General features: G+C 48.0%; 1 protein-coding gene and 1 pseudogene across 1 annotated transcript; both read left to right on the top strand.

Annotated features, from left to right (window-relative positions):
* The first annotated feature begins 8,735 nt into the window (after positions 1-8,735).
* On the top strand, positions 8,736-11,199 carry GSX2 (GS homeobox 2). The gene is made up of 2 exons (XM_023183140.2): positions 8,736-9,624; positions 10,285-11,199. The coding sequence occupies exons 1-2, from the start codon at positions 9,048-9,050 to the stop codon at positions 10,623-10,625; spliced, it is 918 nt and encodes a 305-aa protein (XP_023038908.1). The 5' UTR covers positions 8,736-9,047; the 3' UTR covers positions 10,626-11,199.
* A 10,022-nt stretch (positions 11,200-21,221) lies between these two features.
* LOC111520424 lies at positions 21,222-21,875 on the top strand (annotated as a pseudogene).
* Positions 21,876-22,183: the final 308 nt, after the last annotated feature.

Raw genomic sequence — 22,183 nt, 5'->3', positions numbered from 1 at the left:
TGCCTAGCCGGGAGGCGGGGCTCGAGAGGCCGGGCACACGCAGACACACTCATACTCTCACTATGCACGTTCTCACACTCTCATTTACACCCCACTCACCCTGTGCACACCCCCAGTTTCTCGTATTCCTCACAGTCACACATTCACACACTCATATATTCACATACACCCATGCTCCCAAACACCTACACGCTTCACTCACACAGCTACACGCACAGGGATCAAAGACCACACATTGGGTACAGTGCACACTGGTCGGGTGATGGGTGCACCAAAATCTCAGAAATCACTACTAAAGAACTTATCCATGTAACCTAACACCACCTGTTCCCCCAAAAAACTATTGAAATAATTTTAAAATAAAAAAAGAAAATCTCATTCCCTGCCCTCATTCTAATTCATTTTTCACCTCTTCACACGCCACCACGCCCACGTACCTTAATCACATTCTCGACAGCACACTCATGCTCGCGCTCATGCACACTCGCCCCCACCTCTCCTTCGCTCTTTACACGCGCTTGCGTGCAGACACACTCAAGGACACCCTACCCAGTTACACTCACGCATGCGCACAGACTCACACGCGAACTCGGCCGCCTCACTCGCGCATGCGCATCCGTCGCGGAGAGTATGCTGTGCCTGGTGTGGGCGCCGGTGTTCGGTTGTGGTGGCCTTTGCGGATGGGCTTGTTTTGAGGCTGTGGGGTCAGTGCGATCGCTCAGATTTCCTTGGTTTCCCACTGAGAAATAAGTTAGCCAGGAAGAGAGAGTGGCGGAGACCCAGGGAGACCGAGACTGGAGGAAGGGAGTAGGTTGCGGTTCTAGAGCCACGGGAGCAAGAGCGCCGGGTAGAGCTGTTGCTCAGAGAGCGCCTCGCGCAGCCCCGAACCTGTTTGTTTACCCTCCTCCTCGGAGCGGCTTCTCCAGCCTCTCATTTCTTCTGCTTCCCTTGGCCTCGCCCAGGTGTGGGACTGGGACAAGTGAGGACTGACTTACGACCGTCCCTGGCCGCGCAGCACCGGGTTCCCGCGCCCTGTCCCTATGCCCCTGGGACACAGCTCAGGAGGCTGAAAAAAGGACTCAGCGTTAGAAACTATGGTTGGAATTCTCCCTCTGCCACTTGCTATGTGACCTTGGCCAGGTTACCGTGTTTCAGAGCCTCTATTTCCTATCTGAAGTAAGGAATCATTCATTCAACAAATATTAATTGCCATCCTAATATATGTTACCTCTGGGCTGGACGTTTGGCACACACTGGTGAATACATAAAACAGACCCAGTTTCTGCCCAGGAGCAGTTTGCAGTCAACAAGCACATGGATTGATTATGATGAGGGCTTTTGAATTAAATAATAAAATACTGCTTTCATCCACTCCGAATGTTTTTCAGCGGTTACTGTGTTCTGGGCACAGTTGAATAAAAACAATCATGTTCCCTGTCCTCATTCTAATTTCAGTCCGTGCCCTTTCTGTCATATGGGCCACATTGGACGGGCCATCAGAACCTTTAATATGTAGGAAAATCACACTAACTAACAAATGGACAGCCAACAAATAAGGAAGTAATAAAAGCACCTACCTCACAGGGTTGCTGTGAGAAAGAAAGGAGGCATTAAAGTCTTAACCCACTGCCAGGCATAGAGTAGGTGTTCAATAAATGCTAGGTGTTATTAAGTGGTTAGTATTGCTTAGTGCCTAAGACGCTCTGCCATCACTAGCTGTGTGACCTTGGTTTAGTCTTTGAACTTCAATAGTTCAAATAGGGTTCTCCGCAAACATAATTCGGAGAAAATAATGGCGTTTTATCCGGGAGGGCTGTTGTGCGGATTAAATGAGGTCAAGCAGGCAAGGCTCTTGGTTCAGGAACTGCCACATAGAACTCGGAAAAAATATAGCTACCAGTATTGTCATATACTCGAATGGCGACTGTTTTCCTCCTATGCAAAGCAGGCCGGTGTGCAGCAAAGCTGGGAGGTTTCTACGATCATAAGAGCGTTTTGAAATTTAGAGCGCAGTCCCAAGTGGGGCGGCCAGGAAGCCAGAGCCTTTGACGCGGGCAAGGAGTGGCGAGGTTCCCCTAGCAGGCCAGGTTAATGTAGCTGCTGAACGCAGGTATGTCCAGAAACCAAAGGCTAGAAAAATCCCACACTGGGCGCCTTCAGGGTGTGAGCGCCAGGCTGTGGAGGAGCCTTAGAGAGCAACACCCAGCCCGGAAAAGGTGCGGGGGGACGGACAGATGATTGTGCAGCGGTTTCTTGGCTCCTGGTTGCCAAGCCCAGGGACTCTGATACCTAATTTACAAGGTTCAAGAGCCCATGGAGCTGCAGGTCCCTGATAATAATAAAACCAGCAAGAGAAGCCACAAGCCTTACCAGGCACCAGGCCCGGTGTTAGGCAGTCCTTAATTCCTCACAAAAAACTCGAAGACGGCGGCATTTTCTCTATTTTACAGATGCAGAAACTGAAATTCTTTCTCCACTTTCCTTGGTCTCCTTTCAGGTTTTGCAATTAACCAAGAGAAACTCTCCGAGGCTCCCTTGGGCACCCTTCGGTGGCCCTGAACGCATTCCCCATCCCTCTTTCCCAGGCCAACACCCGTACATCTTGTAGGTCTCCGTTTAAATGTCACTTCAAGCTTCGGTTTTATCATCACCCAGAGCCCCTTGAGCTTTTCTTTCATATTCACACGACCTTTTTAACTCACCAGCTCCGAGTTAATTTGTTGATTTGCTTAACCTGGAAACTCTCCGGGTGCGGGTCTTGTGCTACTGAATTCCCTGGCGCGCAGCCTGGGGTATGTAGTAGGCGCTCAATATACACTTTCCAACTATCAGATGACCAGATAAGGCTCAAAGAAGTTAAACTGCTCTCTTCAGATTCCATCATAGGAGGGCATAGGGGGTAGGATTTATCGTTTATTTCTCAACTACATCAGAACCGCATGCAGAATTCTGGTTGTCTCCTGTCTCTCCCTCCACCTCCACCCCACCGTGTTCCAGCCTCACATCATTAAATCGAAATCTCTTAGGTAATCAGTATTTTTATAAAGCTCTCCAAGTGATTTTTGTAGATAACCAAGATCAAAAACCAGAAGGGCTGAACTCCTAAAAAGTATAAAGGATGGCTCTTATTTTAGTGACTTTCTTGTTGTTAAGTCTTTGTTCCCATAACTAAGCAGCTATTTTGGCTCCAAGCTTTTAGAAAACTTAGACCAAGGGAAGTGGGGAATTGGTATGCATGTGAATAATTCAACCCTTCTCTTACACACTCCCTGCCTCTCCCGCCCGCCCTCCAATACAAAAACCACATCTCTGAATAGGGTAGTCAAAAATAGTAAGTGCCCGGAGAACTGGAGAGGGAGGGAGGGAGGTGAAGCATTTGCTTCAATTATCCGGATAATTGTTCCCCACCTCAGGTCATTGTTACTAAAATGAAACAATATTCTATTGGATACTGTCTTGGCCTTTTCAGGCCTGCTCCCTGCAGTGTCTAGCACACGCTGGGCACAGAGTAGGCACTCAATAAATTTTATTCTGATGACAGAGGAGAGCTCTGAGGGTGGGAGAGGGATGCCTTGTTCAGCTTGAGGATTTGGGGGTGGGCAAATATTAATTAAAGTGAAGTGGGGAGCAGAGGGGCTGTGTGGCAGGCATTAAGCGCCATCAACTCTTTTTCCGACTGGGTTGTTCCTGAAATTCTAAGCCAAACCCCTCACTTATTTCTCAGAAGACCTCTCCTACCACCCCCCACCCCGCCCCTTCTTCTCAGGGCCGAATTGAACTCTTGCAACTGTGGTGAGCACAAAGACGAATTCAGGTTTCTCAAAAGCCCATCCGTTCTGAATAAACACCAGGGAGAAGCAAGATTATTTTTGGTGGTGCATGAGCACAGGGCCCACAGCCTGCCCTCCCTCTAGAAAGGCTTCCCTGGCCTTGCATTAAAACTAACAATATTGGGGCAGCTGAAGGAATAGCCTGGCTCCTGAGCCCCCCATCACTCAAGCAGTGCAAGAATGTGGGGACTAGCTCTCAACTGCCCTCTTTCATCTTGACCCACAGCTTTTCAAGAGGAGCTTGAGTTCTCTATGAGTGTGTATTTGCTAATTGCAGCCGGAGCTTTAATGAGATTCTTTTAACTCCCCCAAGCTCGTTTGCAGGTTATAGCCTTATCTGGGGACCCACGTTTTCCACCCTGGCTACACATCCTGTGAACAATTGCCTCTCCAGAGCCTGAAAGGAGAGCGAGCGCCCCATTTCTGCTGAATACACGTCTCAGTTCATCCAAGGCTGGCGGGCTTTTGATGGCCACAATGCAAGTTACGCCCAAAGAGTGTCTCTTTGGTCAGATCCACAACGCTTGGCTTCACGTTTGCAAGTTAAACGGGCAGAAACCGGGCTGAAACTCCCACGCCAGACGCCGGGGACATTTCCCTCCGCCCTGCTCAGAGCAAAACTGAGGAATGGGCCTGGGTGGGGGGAGGAAAGAAAGGAGGGGTAGTTGTGAGGGGAGGGTGGGGGAGAAAAGAGTCCTTATTCTCAACAGCCATCTAGAAGAAGAAAGGGGGGGGGGGCATTTTCTCTGGCATTTCTTATTTTTATTTTTTCCATTTTGCTTTGTTGGCAGCTTTACCCAAACAAAAAATAAAATAAAATGAGAGCATTTTCTCCTTGTCTTCACCTAGGTAGCTGCTTTCCTCCAGCCCCTGAAAATGTGACTCCTTCATAAAATCAAAATTTATGATTATTCAAATGTTGGGGAGTGTGAAAAGAGAGGAAGAAAGAGAGAAAATTAATATTGCAGCTGTTCTTCTGATTAATGAGAGATAATTGCTCATGAAAAGTCACCCCTGTGGCATTTTGTTGTCTCCTGGATCTTTGTTCTTTTCCACTATTATTGAGGACTTTCTTGAAGACTAAGCGGTTCTTTTCAATTTTTGGGTATTCAGAAAGGGTTGCCTGGTTACAGAGAATGGGGAAATCTCGGGCTATATCGGGTAAGATGTGCCACAGACAGCAATATCACAATGCCACTCGGAGAAAAGGATGGATACAAGTTAACGATGCACTTTCAATAAAACATTCATAGACTTGTTCACGCTTTGATAATGACCTCATTAAAGGGAGCTGGGGGCAAGTAAGTCCTGTCTCCTGTTTGTGTTCTGCTAACAAAACCCAGCTTTGAGATCATTCATCGCTTTGGAAACTAATATGAAATCAATGTAAGAGGAGCAAATAAATCCGAGGCGGCCCCGCCAACTCCTGGGCTGTCCCGCCCTGCCTGCAGCCTCCATTTGGAGCTGGAGAACCATGTGGGCAAATGCTGAAACTAAGAGAAAAAAGGACTGGGGATGAAAGGGAGGGGGGATTTTGGAGGACACAGAGGGAGGGGCAAAGTGGGAGTTACAGCCTGAAAAAAACAGCTAAGCACTGGAACGGGTCAGAACTCGGGGGCCTGTTGAATAAGCAACGCTAAGTCCCCGCCCTTTACTTTCCCTGACTTTGCCCATGAAAGGAAACAGGAAGAAAGAGAAGTGAGACAGGAGTGTGGGGTTCAGGTCAGGTGCCATTGCAGATCTGGGAAGAAGTACTGGAGACCTTTTGAAAGCTAGAACTAAGAATTCAAATCTCAAGGTTGGACTGAAAGGAAACTGCTCACCCAGGCTCAAGTTGGAGAATCCAGAGACAAGAAGGCCATGCCTCTGCTGTTCTTTCTAGAACAGCTTTGATTTTTTTTCTAAGTTGAGGGTAAGAGTGGAGAGCCCTGGCCAGAAGGAAGTACAAAGAACAATTTTGTTACCATTACATATGTGACACTGTCTTGCACTCAAGGAAGACAAAACCACCCTCTATCATCCCGAGCAAGAGGGAGATAATAAAAAGATTTCCTCCTTCCTTTAAAAGAACTAATTTTCTCCTTGAATTATGAAAGTAATGGCTTAGGTAACAGCCTGTACTCTGTACCCAACTGCTTAATACCAAATAAATCCTTCCACGTGGCTCCCGGAGTCGTGGCAATTAGAGCTCATTATAGGCTCATAAGAGCTCTCATTTTGGGGATTACTTAATGGACGATGAAATTTTATCAGACAGAATCACTGAGAAATAAAATTGTATGGCAGCTCAGGCACCATGGGCACACGCCAATGGTCTGTCTGCTCCCTCTCAGGAAAAGAAAGCTGAACTTGGGATCTCCTGCTGGTTCAGGGCACTGCACTCTGGGGAACAGTAGGGCTGGGCAGGGCCAGTGGATAGATGGGTGGGGGGCAGTGCTGCCCTGGGGGCATGGAGGGTAGGCTTCCTTTGAGGAGGGGATTGGCAAGTAGGGCCAGATGGGGGCTGGACTCAGAAAAGGAGGAGGGAGAGAGACTGGCAGACACTGAGTTCCAAAGAGAACTAGAGAAATGAGTCAGAGTGGACAGAGACTATGCAAGAAATAGGATTCCAGTATACTTGCTCTTGGTGGGCTGAAGCAATTAACCAAGTACCCTAAGGGGCAAGTTTTTCAGACATGGTCTTGCTTTCAGCCTTAGCCTGGTCTGAAACCACTGCTCCCCTTGAAGCCCTTAGGAAACCCCATGAGCCCCTCACATTTTTCAAAATTCCTTGGCACTGAAAAATGAAAGTTTCCATAGTAAGACACAAATTGAATAAGATGCACAAGCCTCTTCCATACTTAAGATTCTCTAAAGTAAAATGGTCTGCACAAGGGTGAGATTTCTAGGACTTTAGCAAAGGAGCTCTTCCTCTGAGCACACCCCAAACCACTGGGAACTTTGTGACTCAAATCATCAGCCCAAAACAGACCATGGAAAACCTGGTACCTAACCCAGAGGAGGAAAAGAGAAAAAGCTATTATTCTTAAAGAGTATCTATATCTATATCTATATATGCATATATTGTTGCAAAGTGAATAGGGGAAATCGAGTCATCTATTTGGACAGTTTAGGACTGTAAAAAATATCCTGCTATTCAGCAGGGTACTTTTTTTTTTATTGCCAGTCTCCATCAGTGGGCTCCAAGCCTTCTTCCTGGGGCTGAAATGATTTCAGGGATTGCCTAGATCCTCCAGTCATGAACAAGGGTGGGCTGGGGTGAGCCTGAGTGTCTGCAAACCTTGTGGTACAAAAGTAGTTACAGCTGAGCTGCCCCCTGTTAAGCCCTGAGACTCCTTAATTGTTGTCACAAGATGTTGGATTAGCACATTTCTGGAATAGCTGTCTGTTTACACTCCAGAGACCCACCGTCCACTAACCGCTTTCTAATTGAATTCTAATCACATTCAAATAGCTCAATAACCAGCCTCAGCTGCAATTCATAAAACTTTAATTGCCATCCATAAATCCTGGGCTCCCCAGAGCGGGACATCCCTACAACCCAATTACACTTCTCTAGCAGGCAAGAGAGACCATCACAGAGATGGAGAGGGGAAGACAGAGGATGGAAAGATAGAGCCCTGCCTCTTGCTAGCGCTCTCCTGGATTTGGGCACCTTGTTCTCTCAGGTGGAGGGAGTCCTGTCTCTATGTTTCTTAGCACCATCATGAACTGAGGATTGAAGTTAATTGTTCTGGAAAAAGGATCAGACTTGTAGCTACTGCCCAACCTCATGGCCCCAACCAGATTTTCTGCAGGGGGAAAGGAAGAGAGAAAATGGCCACCTCTGCCGCCTTGCCTTCTCCAAAGATTAATAGTCCCAATAGCTTGGCAGCCACCCCTTCTCGGGTAGTGAGGGGTGTGCAAAACTTCCATGGACCAGAGAGATTTCCCTTACAAAGCCTCTTCTGCCAATCAGAGGCAAGATTCCCTGGGTGGCTGAATTATCTTCATCCTTTTTAGGTTCTTAGGATGCAGAGGAAAGAGTGCTTCCTGGTTAGCCTTGCTAAGTTGCCCAAGATTGGTAAAAATGAGGGGACAGGAAATCCTCAGACCCAGAGCGAAGGTCTATCTAATCCCTTCTCCGTCTTTAGGAGGGCTTGATGTTTGAGGTCCTCTCTCCAAAATCTTCAGGATGGAGTTTGTAGGGCTGCCCTGGAATGCCATGGTGTTGACTATTTGGAGAAAGAAAAGGGCGACTCTTCCACATCTCTCTCTCTCTCTCTCTCTCTCTCTCTCTCTCTCTCTCTGCGGAAGTGGGAGGCGCCGATCAGAAAGGGAAACAAGGAAGGGTCGTTGGTCTGAGTGGCCCCAGGAGGGCCCCAAGTACAAAGCCACTTTAGACCTTGTCCAACATCAGCATGAAAAGCTTGACGGCTTCTTAGCTGGGAGGCCTCACTGTTCTGCGCCGGACTGTCCTGAACTAACCACCTGAATGACCTCTGCCAAGTCCAAAAGCTGTGGACAGGGGTAGGTGTAACCGTGGCCAGAGCTGCGCTCAGGGACTGGAAGACTGCCAGTCCGCCGCCCGCACAATCCTGCTCCAAACCGCAGGCCTCACACTTCACCGCGCCGCAGCCACCCCTACCACAGAGGAGCTGGGAACACCGAGCATTCCTATTAAAAAGGTCTCCAAGTCCCCACCTGGTACGCTCTGCGGCGGGGCGTGGGTAAGAGTTGGGCTGGGGCCAGGGTAGCGAGAGGGGGTGGGATGGAGGATGCAGCGCTGTGATTTCTCGGTAAAGCGTGGAGAAAGAGGGGGAGGAGGCCGGCCTCCCCGGGAAATTAACAAAACCTACACTTTGCAAAGTCTCCGCCATCCCCCTCCCCCGAGTTCTCCCCCGCCGCGCGCCCGCCCCTCCTCGAGGCTTCTGTTGTGACTCGGGCAGCCTATCCCGAGGGTGGGGAGCTGCCGAGGAGCCTGAGCCGAGCGGTACTCCGCAGCATCACGTGCCAGGGTGGGGGGCTATAAAACACTCGAGCCGGGGCGCCGGGCGGGGGACGTGAGGACCAACCCTCTCCGGGGACCCCTTTGTTCCCAGCCCAGACGCCAACACTTCTGCGTCCCCAAGGGCTTTACTGCCCGTGTGTGCGCGGCTTCCAGGGCAGAGCTTAGAACACTAGAGGAGAGGGGTCGCCGCGACCGGCCGGGGCTTCCAGCCACCAACCCCTCTCGACATGTCGCGCTCCTTCTATGTCGACTCGCTCATCATCAAGGACTCCTCACGGCCTGCGCCCTCGCTGCCCGAACCGCACCCCGGGCCGGATTTCTTCATCCCTCTTGGCATGCCGTCCCCGTTGGTGATGTCCGTGTCCGGCCCCGGCTGCCCGTCCCGCAAGAGCGGCGCGTTCTGCGTGTGCCCTCTCTGCGTCACTTCGCACCTGCACTCCTCTCGGGGGTCTGTGGGCGCCGGCAGCGGGAGCGCAGGGGCCGGGGTTACCGCGGCCGGAGGCAGTGGGGTGGCGGGGGCCGCAGGGGCACTGCCTCTGCTTAAGAGCCAGTTCTCTTCGGCTCCTGGGGACGCGCAATTTTGCCCGCGGGTGAACCATGCGCACCATCACCACCACCAGCCGCAGCACCACCATCACCACCATCAGCCCCAGCAGCCTGGCTCGGCCGCGGCGGCGGCAGCAGCAGCAGCAGCGGCGGCAGCCGCCGCGGCGGCCTTGGGGCACCCGCAACACCACGCACCTGTCTGCGCCGCCACCACCTACAACGTGGCGGACCCGCGGAGATTCCACTGCCTCACCATGGGTAGGGCGGGGCCTTGGGGCACCTGCGCTCCACGCCTTTCGCGCTCCTGGGGCAAACTTTCCATCTCCAGTGGAGGAAGTGGGAGCCCAGGGACAGGGTGAAGAGGGAGGAGGGGCTTTTAGTGTAACTGTAGAGTCGGCCACAGAGGTTCCACGAAGGTGGAAGTTAGTTTGCCAGCTTCTCCACTCAGCCTGGTGCATTTTACTCCTAGTACTAGGTGCTGGAGTATTGCCTTATTAGTATTGGGGCCTTAGGGACTTCGAATGTCACCCCGGAAAAACCGGAGGTTAACTGCTTGGGGTTTGGGGTGGGTGTATTTGAACCTGAGTGGCATCCCCGCTTCGGGGCTGGCTAAAGCTTTTTTACGTTTTTGGCCAAGCCTACGCGCTTCTCCGCTAGGCTTAGAGAGACTTCGGATAGTGCAAGCCCCATCCCTCTTTAATCCTGTGACTTCGCGTCCTGTGCATCGAAGACCTTTATTTGCTTTGCACGTCTCTCTTCTTCCCCGCTAAGCAACCACGTGCCTTGAAATGGGAAAGAGATACAGATGTTCGGCTGGGCTTCCCTGAATGGGTCCCTGAAATGTGTCCTGGTTAGCACGTGGGGTGGGAGCGCCTTGCCCGAGCCTTACCTCTCGACTCTCTCTTCGCCCGTCCGCAGGAGGCTCTGACGCCAGCCAGGTACCCAACGGCAAGAGGATGAGGACGGCGTTCACTAGCACGCAGCTCCTGGAGCTGGAGAGAGAATTCTCTTCCAACATGTACCTGTCTCGACTCCGGAGGATCGAAATCGCCACTTACCTGAACCTGTCGGAGAAGCAGGTGAAAATCTGGTTTCAGAACCGCCGAGTGAAGCACAAGAAGGAGGGGAAGGGCACGCAGAGGAACAGTCACGCCGGCTGCAAGTGCGTCGGGAGCCAGGTGCACTACGCGCGCTCCGAGGATGAGGACTCCCTGTCGCCGGCCTCTGCCAACGATGACAAGGAGATTTCCCCCTTATGAGGGAGAGCTTCCTCCCTCACATCCCCCGCTCCTGGCAGACCAGGCAACGCCAAGCTTGGGGCACCCAGGGGCCCAAATCCTTGCTCATTGCAGTGGTCCCTTCTGGAGAAGAAACGAACCTAGATGTTCTGGAATGGACAAGCTGGGCCTGACCCTTCGCGTCTCCTTCTTGACCTGTTTATCTGGGGCTCCAATTCGAAGTTATAGATTGTTTTATAAAAATGTAAATAACTTATAATCAACTCATTCTCATCATATAACAGAGGAAAAACAGGGTTTGTTTAAGTTTAACACTGTATGGGGTTTTTGAAAGCGCATGTCATTTCCCCATCCCTACTCTCTTTCAGAACCCGATAAGAACACAGGGTTTATTGATTATTTTCTGTTGTCGTTTTCAAACAAAAACATCCAAGTTGAAAATAATTTAGAAAATTAGACCCCGTAGGTCTTGCTTTCTGAAATTTCACCTGAGGAGAATTTAAAATCTAAGTCACTGGAAGTCTCTTTGTATGTGAATAGTTTTATATAAAATTTATATTTATATTTATTTAAATAAATGAAACAAAAACCAGAATTTTAAATTTGTGGTGTTTGCTCTCCCTATCTTCTCCTGCCCCCTCCTCCAATGTCTAGAGAAAGGCATGTATGGGAAAAAGCTATCTGAGGACTTCAAGGAAAATGTTGAGTAAGAACTTGGTAATGTGGGTCTCTTGACTGTGGGAGTTTGTGGCTCAATAGGTTTTCTATGTAACAGAAACTCTTTCCAAAGAGACACCTTTAGTCATGATGGCATCTACCAGGTAGTGCCTCTCCATCCTGAAAAGAGGCAACCTCCTCACAGTTGATGGGACAAATCATTCCATTTAGAATGGCACTGACAGTTAATGACAGATAAACGTTTACTTAGCAAGGAAAGGTGAAAATCCCCCATCTAGTATTTGTTTTCCTTCTTTCTACTTCCTGATTTCTCTCAGTACGAAAACTTGAATTATGTGAAGGAATTTGTAGAGTCAGAATAGTTTTAGGAAGAAAACAATCCATCAAACAGGTCAGAAGCAAACAGTGGAAACTTAAAAACGATGCTGCAAGCAAAATTAGCGGGTTTCCCTCAATGTCGAGAAAACAAAAAGTCAGGGACAGGAAGTATTCTGTTCAAAGATTTATAATCTCACTTTTTCAAAGCAGCCCAGAGATGCCTTTAGATCTGTGAGTTTTGGGGTTTTTTTTTTTCGGTCTCCCTAACGTTCAGTCATTTGGCTCCCTTCTAGTCCCCGCCCCGCGCCCCCCTCCCCCCAAAACCCCTTCCCAAAGCCTAGCAGAATCACTTTCTTTAAGCCTGGTCCCAGAGAATTATTTCTAGCTCTTCCCTCTGCGGGGCAACCTGGCTCTCTCCTCGGTGCAGCCTGGGATTGTTTTCTTAGGGAGAGAAGTGAAGAAGCTGGAAACAGGAAAATGAAGAGGTCTCATTCCCTGCAAGCTGAGCCCCACTAATCCTCAACTAATGTGATTTCTGATTAGGTTCTATAAGGATGCCACCCAACAGGTTCAAGCCACAGGAGTTTGAACCTGTGACAACACACATACACAAGGGCTTTAGGTCTGATTTACTTGAGGCCGGTCGGACTGAATCTCACCAGGTGCGGCTGAGGTTCTAAAATTGGCCACGGTTTTCCCTGAGTGTTGTCTTTAGCACTCACACACACACAGAGTAGGCTCAGAAGGAAGAGTCCTCTTCGTTCCGGCAAGGGACACAGGCAGGAGGGCCAGCACTGCGTCAGGCTGGAAAGGGAGCTGCAGGGGCTTTGTGCAATGTGCTGAGCTCTGTCCTGCGCAGAGGTCCCAGACAGCCGGCTCACTACTGCCCGGCCTGGGAGGCTCAAACCTCTGAATCTCTTTCCTCCCGTTTCTCACACACAGAGCTCCGGGCTCTTCACCCTGCCGCCACGAAAGGGAGGAGGCATAGGCCGGCTGCCTTTCCAAAAGATCCTGTCTTCCTTCTTCCGAAGAAGCAGGTCTCTCCGCGCGCGAGAACAGAGGTGAGAGGAAGGGAGTTTGCAGGCGCAAAGAACAGGAGTTTAAGCAGAGTATTTCCGCCCGGGAAAGTAAGAAGCACAAAGAGCGCCTGCTGCAGCTCTTTGCGCTCTTGCCCAAAGCTAAGCTTCCTCTGGGCTGTGGGGGAGACCCCTCTGGTCCCTGTCCCAGCTACCCAGCCCGGCCCCTCTGGGGCTCCGCGTTCGGGCTTAGCCCTCCGCTCTGTCCATGACTAGCCCGGATCACAGTTCTTAAGCCTTGCCCAGCTCCGGGCTCCCGGCTCGCAGGCCCTGCGGAGCCACACACTTGGAATACCTGGTACCGCGTACGGTGGGCTCAGCTCTGCCATGCTGCAGATAGCCGCAGCGTCAACCCTGGTTAGATAGTTTGGATCTGCCTTGGATGGCTCCAGCACCTCTTGCTTCGATCTTTGGGGAAGTTCCCTAGGGAAAGGAGAATAAACAAAGTATTTCTGTCCAGAGCCCCCCCCCCCTAAAAAAAGTAGGGGTGGAGATGTTGGTACACTCTCCATAGAAGAAAAGGTTCTTCAAGGTTCCCAGGGAGGTCTTCCTTTTAGGACATCCGATGCAGAGTGGACTTTTTGGGTCACTATCAGAAGGGAGTATGAGGTCTCCCACTGTGCTAGGACAAGTTTTACATGTTCCCCTATCCCCACTCCTCAAAAAATATCAGTGATGTTTTTGAAGTTTTAAAATCAAAATAATGCTTTGGGATTTTGGAGTCGGTCTGATTCTAAAGACCAACAGTTTCACTTTAGTTTAAGAACATTTAAGCCAACCCTCAGAAACTCACATTCTCAGCTAAATAATCTTGATATCAAACACCCATTTAAGAGGAAAGTTTAAGATGTATGGGGTCACCCTTGACAATTTCTCCACCTGGGGAAGCACTAGATACTAGTTTCCAATATGCCCCACTTGAAAAACAGAAACAGAACTCTGTTCCCCCAGAGCATGACCTCTTAGAGAGGTCATGGAAAGAAAGGAAGAATGGAAAGAAAGAGAATGAAAATGAGAATTAGAAAGCAGGAACTTGCTCCACCAAGAGAAATCAGTGGGTAGCACCAGCTGTGAGTGTGGTTGAGTCCATCTTTTTGAGAACAAGTCTCACCTTAGCTTTAAACAGGAAAAGAGCTGGGGGTGGAAGGCAGAGTGGAGAGCAGGAAGGGTGACCTCTCACCCATATGCCCGGGCCCAGCCCAGACATTCAGAGCATAGAGGAGGAACAGAGACTTTTCCCCTTCTTCTCCCACTCAGCCACCAACTAATGCCTAAGGCCAAGGGCCTGATACTGATAACAAACTAGGTCAAAAGCAAAAGTGACCCAGTAGGCCATCCTTAGGGTGTCAGTGGGTACGTATGATGGAGACACTGGTGCCCATAGACCTTTTTCCCTCTGGGGTCCTTATTCTGAAGTGGTCATCATAGCTAAGTCCCTTCCCCACTCCCCTAAAGCATATCTAATAATTTTAGGAGAGACAAAAAATCTTGGGGATGTGAAGTATTTGATATATGACCTCCCCCTCTGTGTCCTCATTGCTAACCTCCCCCCGCTCCACAACGCCCCACCAATTCTGTCCAGTTATATCTGGTAAAGATTAGAAATGCAGTTTGCTTGGCCCACTCTAACTGTGGTCAGACAATTGCCAGAAAGGCGGTGGTTCTAACTAAAAGCGGTCACAGAGGCAACAGGGTGTTTGTATGTGCATGTGTGTAGTGCGTGCATGCATGAGGCACGTGTGTGTGAGAGACAGAGAGGGTCCATTGATGGTGGTGATGTAGATGGAAAAGAGTAATTTTTAACCAGGGCTTTTTTTTTTTTTTTCTTCCCTAGATGGAATCTCACTCTTCTCCCAGGCTGGAGTGCAGTGGCGCGATCTCAGCTCACTGCAAGCTCTGCCTCCTGGGTTCATGCCATTCTCCTGCCTCAGCCTCCCAAGTAGCTGGGACTACAGGCGCTCGCCACCACACCTGGCTAATTTTTTGTATTTTTAGTGGAGATGGGGTTTCACTGTGTTAGCCAGGATGGTCTCGATCTCCTGACCTTGTGATCCTCCTGCCTCGGCCTCCCAAAGTGCTGGGATTACAGGCGTGAGCCACCACCCCTGGCCTTTCTTTTTCTTTTTGCTTCCCACTTATACCTTTCCTGCAGGTTCCACTCGCTTTTAATGGCACTCCTTGAGAGATTTCTTTGAGGGAGATGGGGAGGTACTCAGTGTTGGGTTGTGGGGAGGAAAAACAGTCTGAACATGGAGGGGAGACATGGAGAAGAGCTCTGGGGCAGGATCTCAAGCCCAGCCTTACGGGTGTGAGACAGGGGAGAATGACACTCCAATAGAACCTATTTGCTAGAGGAAATCGGGTTTAAAGGAGCAATCACTCCTTTCAAAAGAGCTCCTCCCATCTTCTCCAAACACAGCCCAAAGCTGTCCTAGAAGATGAATGCAGCTCAATGCATCAAAGCAATTGTTCCTATTTTCATTATTCACAGGGAATCTTTGAATGTACCTGTTAAGGTGACAGACCTTTTAAAAGGGAACATTTTTTTCCATGCAATTAAATGGTGCATTTACTAGGCGTCTATTAACATAATTCAATATAAATCTATTTTATAAATCTTTAGGCTCACATTACTGAAAATCGAGCTCTTAAAAAATGCCCACATCTCTTCCCTAAACTACATAGAATAGAACCCCAAAACTTGCTATTCTAAGGCAGCTAGAAATACCAAAAGTAATAGAATCCTTTACATTGTCTTTTGTTAATGGTGGGGGTATGAAGAAAAGGGACAACTTGTCTCATAGAAATTCTACAAGGACCCAAGGCTTCTACATCCAACGTCTGGCACTTGAGTGGGCAACACAGGCTGGAATTAAGGGAAAGGCTGAAGAAGCACAGGACCTAAAGACATGTCTTAGAATCAGACTTGAATCAGAACTCAGATAAAAAAAAAAGATTAGCATAACTTCAACTTGCAAAGAAATTTGGATTCCAGTTTCTTCTGTTTGGGAAAAAAAAAAAAAAAAATCTGAAGCCGGTGAGACCTGTAATGCTGTTCCATGTGGCAATAGATATCCTTGTCTGTTGCCATAGCCAGACTACTTATTCTCAAGTGTACCCTCCAAAATCCTGGGCATCCCATTGTTTCTGAAAATAGTGTTTTGTGCTCTCTTACACTGATGTCAATGCCACCCTTCGGTACTGGGCACTGCCTTTCTTCAAGCTGAACCCTATATATTCCTGAACCCTTGCTGTATCTTGGTTGAGCCTTCTAAATCCCAAACCCAGGAAGGCCCCAGGGGCTCCCCTAAGTGAATCCTAACAGATCGGAAGTCTATGCTATGTGCTTAGGAAAGTAACTAGTTTCAGATTAATGAAGCAGTGACAATTTCAATCTGCTTAAAGGCGGAGGTTGGCACTGCCCAGGACTGAGCGCGGGGAGCTCGCCAGGCTGGGCTTTATATTGTCCCCTTTTCTGAAGAGCAGACAAAGATGGATAGAGAGACATTGAAAAGCAAGGGGAGTATTTCAAACAGTCTCATAAAGCAGGCTGTCACTTTAAGACAAGAACCATAGTGCTTTGATGACTTTGTATTAGCTGCACCATTTCAAATGGGGACTCAAGTCTCTAGCGAGAGGGAGGCAAGGGGAGAGAGGAGAGAGAACATGTGTGTTTGTGTGTGTGTGTGTGTGTGTGTGTAAGAGAGAGAGAGAGAGAGAGAATGTAGTAATATTTAGCCTGTGAGCACTGTAGCGAAACTAATTCTAGGCAACTAGTTGGATTCTGAAGTTCAAGGAGAAACCACCCACAGCAGGTGCAGAGCAAAAAAGGCAGGTGGGAGTTGCTCCCGATAGGAAAGAGCTCCCTGCCTGAGTGGCAGCCAGCTCCAAGAAGCTGAAGCCAGCAGGGTCTGTTTGCTGGGAAGGGATGGAGCAGGGTGAGAAGCTCTGCCTGCCCCAGACCTTGAAGGATTATAATGGAAATTTTTGAGAGTGTGAAAAAGAAAGAACAGGAAGGAGAGGGAGTGCATGCTTTTGGAGATCTCCTTCACAAACCCTAATTTAGATTGTTTGGGGTCAAGCAGCAGCCAGCCACCTTCCTCCTTTCCTCCTTAATTAACTAATAAGAATGACTAATTATTAGAATTTTGAATGTCAAGGCTTCAAAATGCTTTTGGCTAGAGACTGATAAGTTGCTTAAGTCATACATGTAGTTTTAACTTGGGATAAAGAAGTTGAGATTTAGAGGTGTGTTTGCTGTTACTCTGGTTTTTTGTTTTTGGTTTTGGTTTTTTTGGCCTTTGCATCTGCTTCCCTAGTGATCTTTCTCTGCCTGCATTTCTCTGTCTTGTCTCCATCTCCTTCTGCCTTGATATCTTTCCCCTACCCCTATCCTTTGTTCTTCTGGCCGTTTTTCCCCAACCAGTCTCCCCTGGCCATGGCTAAAACCGCCTAGCCCCAGGCCCCTGGCTCTCCGGGGAAAGAGGAGGATGCTAAAGCTGCCATTCCTACCTGGGTCTCTACTTCTAGCACAGGCAACTCGGAATCCCACTGCATCATCGGTGGCAGAAAGTGGGTGGGCAGTAATGTAGTTTCACCGGCTGGATAGAGAGTTATTGACAGCTTAGATTTTTTTTTTTTTTTTTTTTGTGCCTGTCAAAAATTCCTTTCTCTTCCTTTTCTTCTCTTTTTTTTCTTTTTCTTTCTTGGATACGGGAACCAGGACCACGGAACCGAGCAAGCTTTGAAGGCCGGCGAAAGGGCTCCCCCGTCGGTGGCTCTGGAGGGAGAAAGCGTTTAGTCACTGTTTCATTAGGCACTATTTGAACCTTGCAACATGTGGTAATTTCTGGGGCAAGCTGAAAAGGGGGGATTATGTAGGAGGGACACAAGGAAATTAGCCAACGGTTAATTTAACTCGTTTTCTGCTAGACTTTTCGATACATTCCTAATTGACTGAGGGGCAGGTGAAGCTCCCGCCCCATGCAGGCTCATTCACGGTGGGAATAAATGGCTCTTTCTCAACTCACACTGCTCACAATATATCATCAGGGAAAAGACATGCAATGAATATGTTGATTTTTTTTTATTAATGAAATTACACCCTGCCATGCAGGTGTGAGGGTAAAAACCTATACTGCAATGAAATAAGATTAACAATGAAATTAGAATTTTATTAGCTTTATATGTCACACAGACCTGGATCTGAACTGTCAAAACAAGCAACAAGAAAAGGTATTCTGAACGCAGCACTGTCAATCAACCAGGAGAAACGAGCAGCGTGGTATCGAAATCATAATCAACTTCCAGTTCTTCAGCGCCTCACTTGGGCCTTAGGTGGGAAGCAAGTGGGTGGAGGACCCCGCGTTGGCCAAGGCCTGGTCTCTGAACCAGCAGATAGAAGATGAAAAACACCACCTGGGTTCGGTAGACCTGGCCTAGAAAAGGCTCCGGTCCAGGCTAGAAGGGCCTGGATGGCCCGAGGCCTCCAAGATATCAGACGGACGGGCTGGACACCCGCGGCCTGAAGGCCATATTTCGCGTCCTCCAAATCAGCTGCCTAGGGCTGGCCGTGACCCGAGGGAATTGGAAAGAAAAGTCCAAACGCTGAACGAGAGGCGGGGTAGGGCGCCCTTTGGAAACCGCCCTGGGTTTTGTTACTCCAGGGCCCCCGGAGCTTCGGAGCAGCTACCTGGGTCTGGCAGGCGCAGAGGTACCCTATGCAAATGGTTCACTATTAGGCGAGAAAGAAATACTTCAAATGGCCCTTTGTAACCTTCTATAGAAAATCGAGGTATTCTGCATGACAAAGCACAATTAAGCTTTCTATTCAGGAGTTCTGCAGCTGGTAGCCCATTGGGAAAGTGGGAGGAAACGCGAATATATTAATAGTGTGGCGAAAGTTTTTTGTGTGCGTGTCCTTTTCTAGGTCGGGGGTGGGGAGGGGCGTTGGGTGGAGGCAGAGGGGAGGAAGGCTCAGCCTTGGATCCTTGCCACCTGAGCAACGTCGCCTCTGCCCACGTGGAAAGCTTCGCTTGTCTGGCAGCCGGGGTTCTGAATGGTCGCCGCGATCTAGCAGGGCGAGGAGGACCCCGCGGGCACTAGCGTCCGGGCCGGACGGGACATGTGTCCAGGCCTCGCTTCCTGGCCCTCAGTGAGCTGGGACGCCCTTGAACACCGGCTCAGGAAGGAGGCTTCCCAGCCGGTGCGCTTCTCTTGGGCGCCAGGGCAGGGATGACTGGTGGTGTGCACCAGAGAGCAGGAGGGTGACGCTGCGTGGGAAAAAGATGTGGGAAGGGCAGAGCCAGATTATCCACTCAGCTCCAATTTTCTCTAGGCTCCACTCACCCCACAGTTGAGGTTCGCTTCCCAATTGTTCATTTGTAGAGTCTACAGGGAAAATTTTTTTTGCCTCTGAATAAATAAAGGACCCTTAAAACCAACTCTGCCGATTATCCTGAGTTTTCCCTCTGGATCCATTTCACCCTCTTCTGCCCTGCTGGGTGCCCTCCAGCACTGACCTTTGTGGACAGTATTAGTTCCTTTATCAACTGTGTCACTGTCAGGCGCTTGCCTCTGGCTTCCATTTGCCTTTGGTGAATAAGTGGCACTGCAAATAACCGAACAACCTGAGGATAGAGAAGTGCAGGTATATTGTTTCTGAGAATGCTGTATTGTTCCAGTTCTGGCAGTTGCTGCTTCTCTCTAGAAATTCTTTTTCTCTCTGAGAGCCTATTTTCCTAGGCTCTGGCTTTTAATCAGACTCCCCCTGTGCCTTCAGGTATGAAGTGGAAATGCCTTCTAGTTTCTGCTAGTCCCCTGCGTGCATCAAAATTCTTGTTAGTTCCATTAGCCCTACTCACATCTCTGCAAATGTCTTTAATAAACCTTTGTTGAAAAGTGTCTTTAATAAACCTTAGCTCACATTGGTTACCTGGCTCCTGATCAGCCATGTTCTGTTTAAGTCTATCCCTTCTATAACAGCCAGGTCAACTGTCACCTTACTTTTGCTGGGACAACTCCTGTGAGAGGAACTCTACCCCATTTCATTTTCAGACAACTTTGACCATTAGAAACTTTCTTGTGTTGGACTAGAATCTTCATTCAGTATTTTTTATCCATTGGGTCCTATCTAGTTCTTTCTCCGTGGAACTTCTAAGTGCCTGTCTTCTCCCTATTCCCAACTATGAGGTCATTCATGACAGTAACTGCATCTTTCATCTCTATATCCTTAACATTCATCACAATGCCTAGCACCTACTAGTAGATGTCCAGTAAATGCTAGCTGGGTCAGTGCATCATCTTTCTTCCAAGTCTCTACCAGTTGCATCAATCATGGAGGGCTTAGAAACAGCTATGATGAAATATAGCTTGAAGATGGGATATATCTATAGGTGTGTGTATACATGTGATAAACATATATAAATAGTTACATAGGCTAAATATCATGCACATAAGATGAATATATTGAGAAGTTTCTGGAGACAATCTACATGCTTTACCATTTACTAGCAGTGTGACCTCGGGCAATTCACTTCCTCTCTCTGACTTCTATTTTCCTCATTTGTAAAATAAGGATAATTAATAGTTGAGAATTAAATAAGGATGTTGATAGTTAAATAAGGAAATAGATATGAAGATATATAACTATTTAGATAAAGTAGCCAGGGAAGGTCTAACTGAAAAAGTAACTTTTGAATAGAGACCTAAAGAGAATGTGGGGAACTGATCACATGGCTTGCTGGAGCAAGATAATTCCAGACAGAGGTAGCAACAAGTGCAAAGGTGTAGGTGGGAACATGCCTGAAATAGTTGGGGAACAATAAGGAGGGTAAGTGACTAGCACAGAGTGAGTGTGTAGGGGTAGGGAGGGGGAGGTCAGAGTGGGCATGGACTGGGTTCTGTAAGTCATCAAAAGGACTTTGGCTTTTGAGTTAACTGGGAAGCCTTTTGAGCAGAAGACGGATGTGCTTTAACTTATGACTAATCATTCATCAGGATGAATTCGGCTACAGTGTTGAAAGTAGACTTTCAGTAGGCCAGGGAAGAGAAGCAGGGAAGTTAAGATGCTGCTAAATTTAGCCAGGCAAGAGATGACGGTGGCTTGGATCATGGTGGTGGTAATGGGAGTGAAGAGAATGACTGAATTCTTGGAACTGTTTTAGTAGAAGAGTGGCCAGGATTTGCTGATAAACTTAATCCAAGGAGGAAGAGAAAGAAAAGGGTCAAGGATGATACCCAGGTCTTTATCCCTAGTATTCATGAGAAAAAAAATTATCATTAAGAAGAACGTAGGAGGAACAATTTTAAGATGTGTTGTTTAAGATCACAATTAGACATCGAAGTGAGGATATCACAAAGGCAAATGAAAAAACAAATCTCCAGTGAGATTTAGACTAGATAAATAAGTTAAGGAGTCATGAATATGATGATGATATTAAAGTCCTGTGACCAGGTGAGCTGACTAGGGAGAATAAAAAGTGGAAGATGCTTAAGGACTGAGCAATAAATAACTCTAACATTTTACAAGTCATGAAAATAAGTCATGGAGATGAGAGATGAGAAAGAACTAACAGAGGAGAGGAGAAATAATGAGGTGAGGCCCATGATTACCTTAGCTTACTGCCTGGAGAGAATTTCCAGAACACAGCACAGGGAGAGTAACTCAAACAAAGGTCAGTAATCTCCTTGAGTTGAGGAGACAGAATTAAGAATTAGAGAACAAGGTGGCTAGAATTCACAGAACACAGTATTTATGCAGGAGAAAACTGCCTGGGAAGAAAACTCTAGCTTTTTGCCCCTTTCAGACATTCAAGTTGAAGCAAGGATGTGGTGGGTCCACTGATATGAAATTCCAGATTCCCTTGGGTCTTGTAGTGGGAACTATAATCATGTATATCATCTCTGTGACAGACAGGGATCAAGGGACAGCTGAACAGACTTCCCACTGCTGGTGTGGATGCTATGGTAATGGCCACAGTAAAAAAAAGGCAAACCAGAGCTAAGAAAGAAGATACATCCAGCAGTGGTCATTCAACAAAGAAAGTCATACCAGAGAAAGGATGGCATGTTTCCTTATTTTGAAGATAATGCAGGGGTCATAGTAAACAATAAAGGTGAGATAAAAGTTTCTGCCATTGCAGGACTCGTTGCAAAGGAATGTGCAGATTTGTGATCCAATGCTGGTAGCATTGCATGATTCTCCAGTATATTTGTAAAAAACTTTAAAAACCTATTAAAAAGTATTTGCTCCCAAAGAAAGAAAGAAAGAAAGTTCTAGAAATCTGCAGGGGGTTCCCTTCAAGTTTTCAGCTGAGTATTGATTAGTACTTGCATATGAAGAACCTGCCTGGAGGCCAGAGAAAGAACACTGAAAAGGAACAGGCTGAACAATCCATGGAGCTCATGTAGGCCTGAGAATAGTTTGTGTTCCCACTGAGCAGAAAGAAAAGGCCTCCTAACATACAAGGGTCATTTAATTCAAATACAATACTCAGAAGAGTACTA

The sequence above is a fragment of the Piliocolobus tephrosceles genome, chromosome 3 (assembly GCF_002776525.5).
Source record: "Piliocolobus tephrosceles isolate RC106 chromosome 3, ASM277652v3, whole genome shotgun sequence".
NCBI classification, from domain to species: Eukaryota; Metazoa; Chordata; class Mammalia; order Primates; family Cercopithecidae; genus Piliocolobus; species Piliocolobus tephrosceles.
Note: the sequence above shows the minus strand (reverse complement) of the source record. Positions and strands in the feature narration are given on the sequence as shown.

Bases quoted from the DNA above. Each gene is read 5' to 3' on its own strand.
- GSX2 (XM_023183140.2), top strand. From the start codon at position 9,048: ATGTCGCGCTCCTTCTATGTCGACTCGCTCATCATCAAGGACTCCTCA. The intron at 9,625-10,284 runs GTAGGGCGGGGC...GCCCGTCCGCAG, and splicing joins ATTCCACTGCCTCACCATGG to GAGGCTCTGACGCCAGCCAG.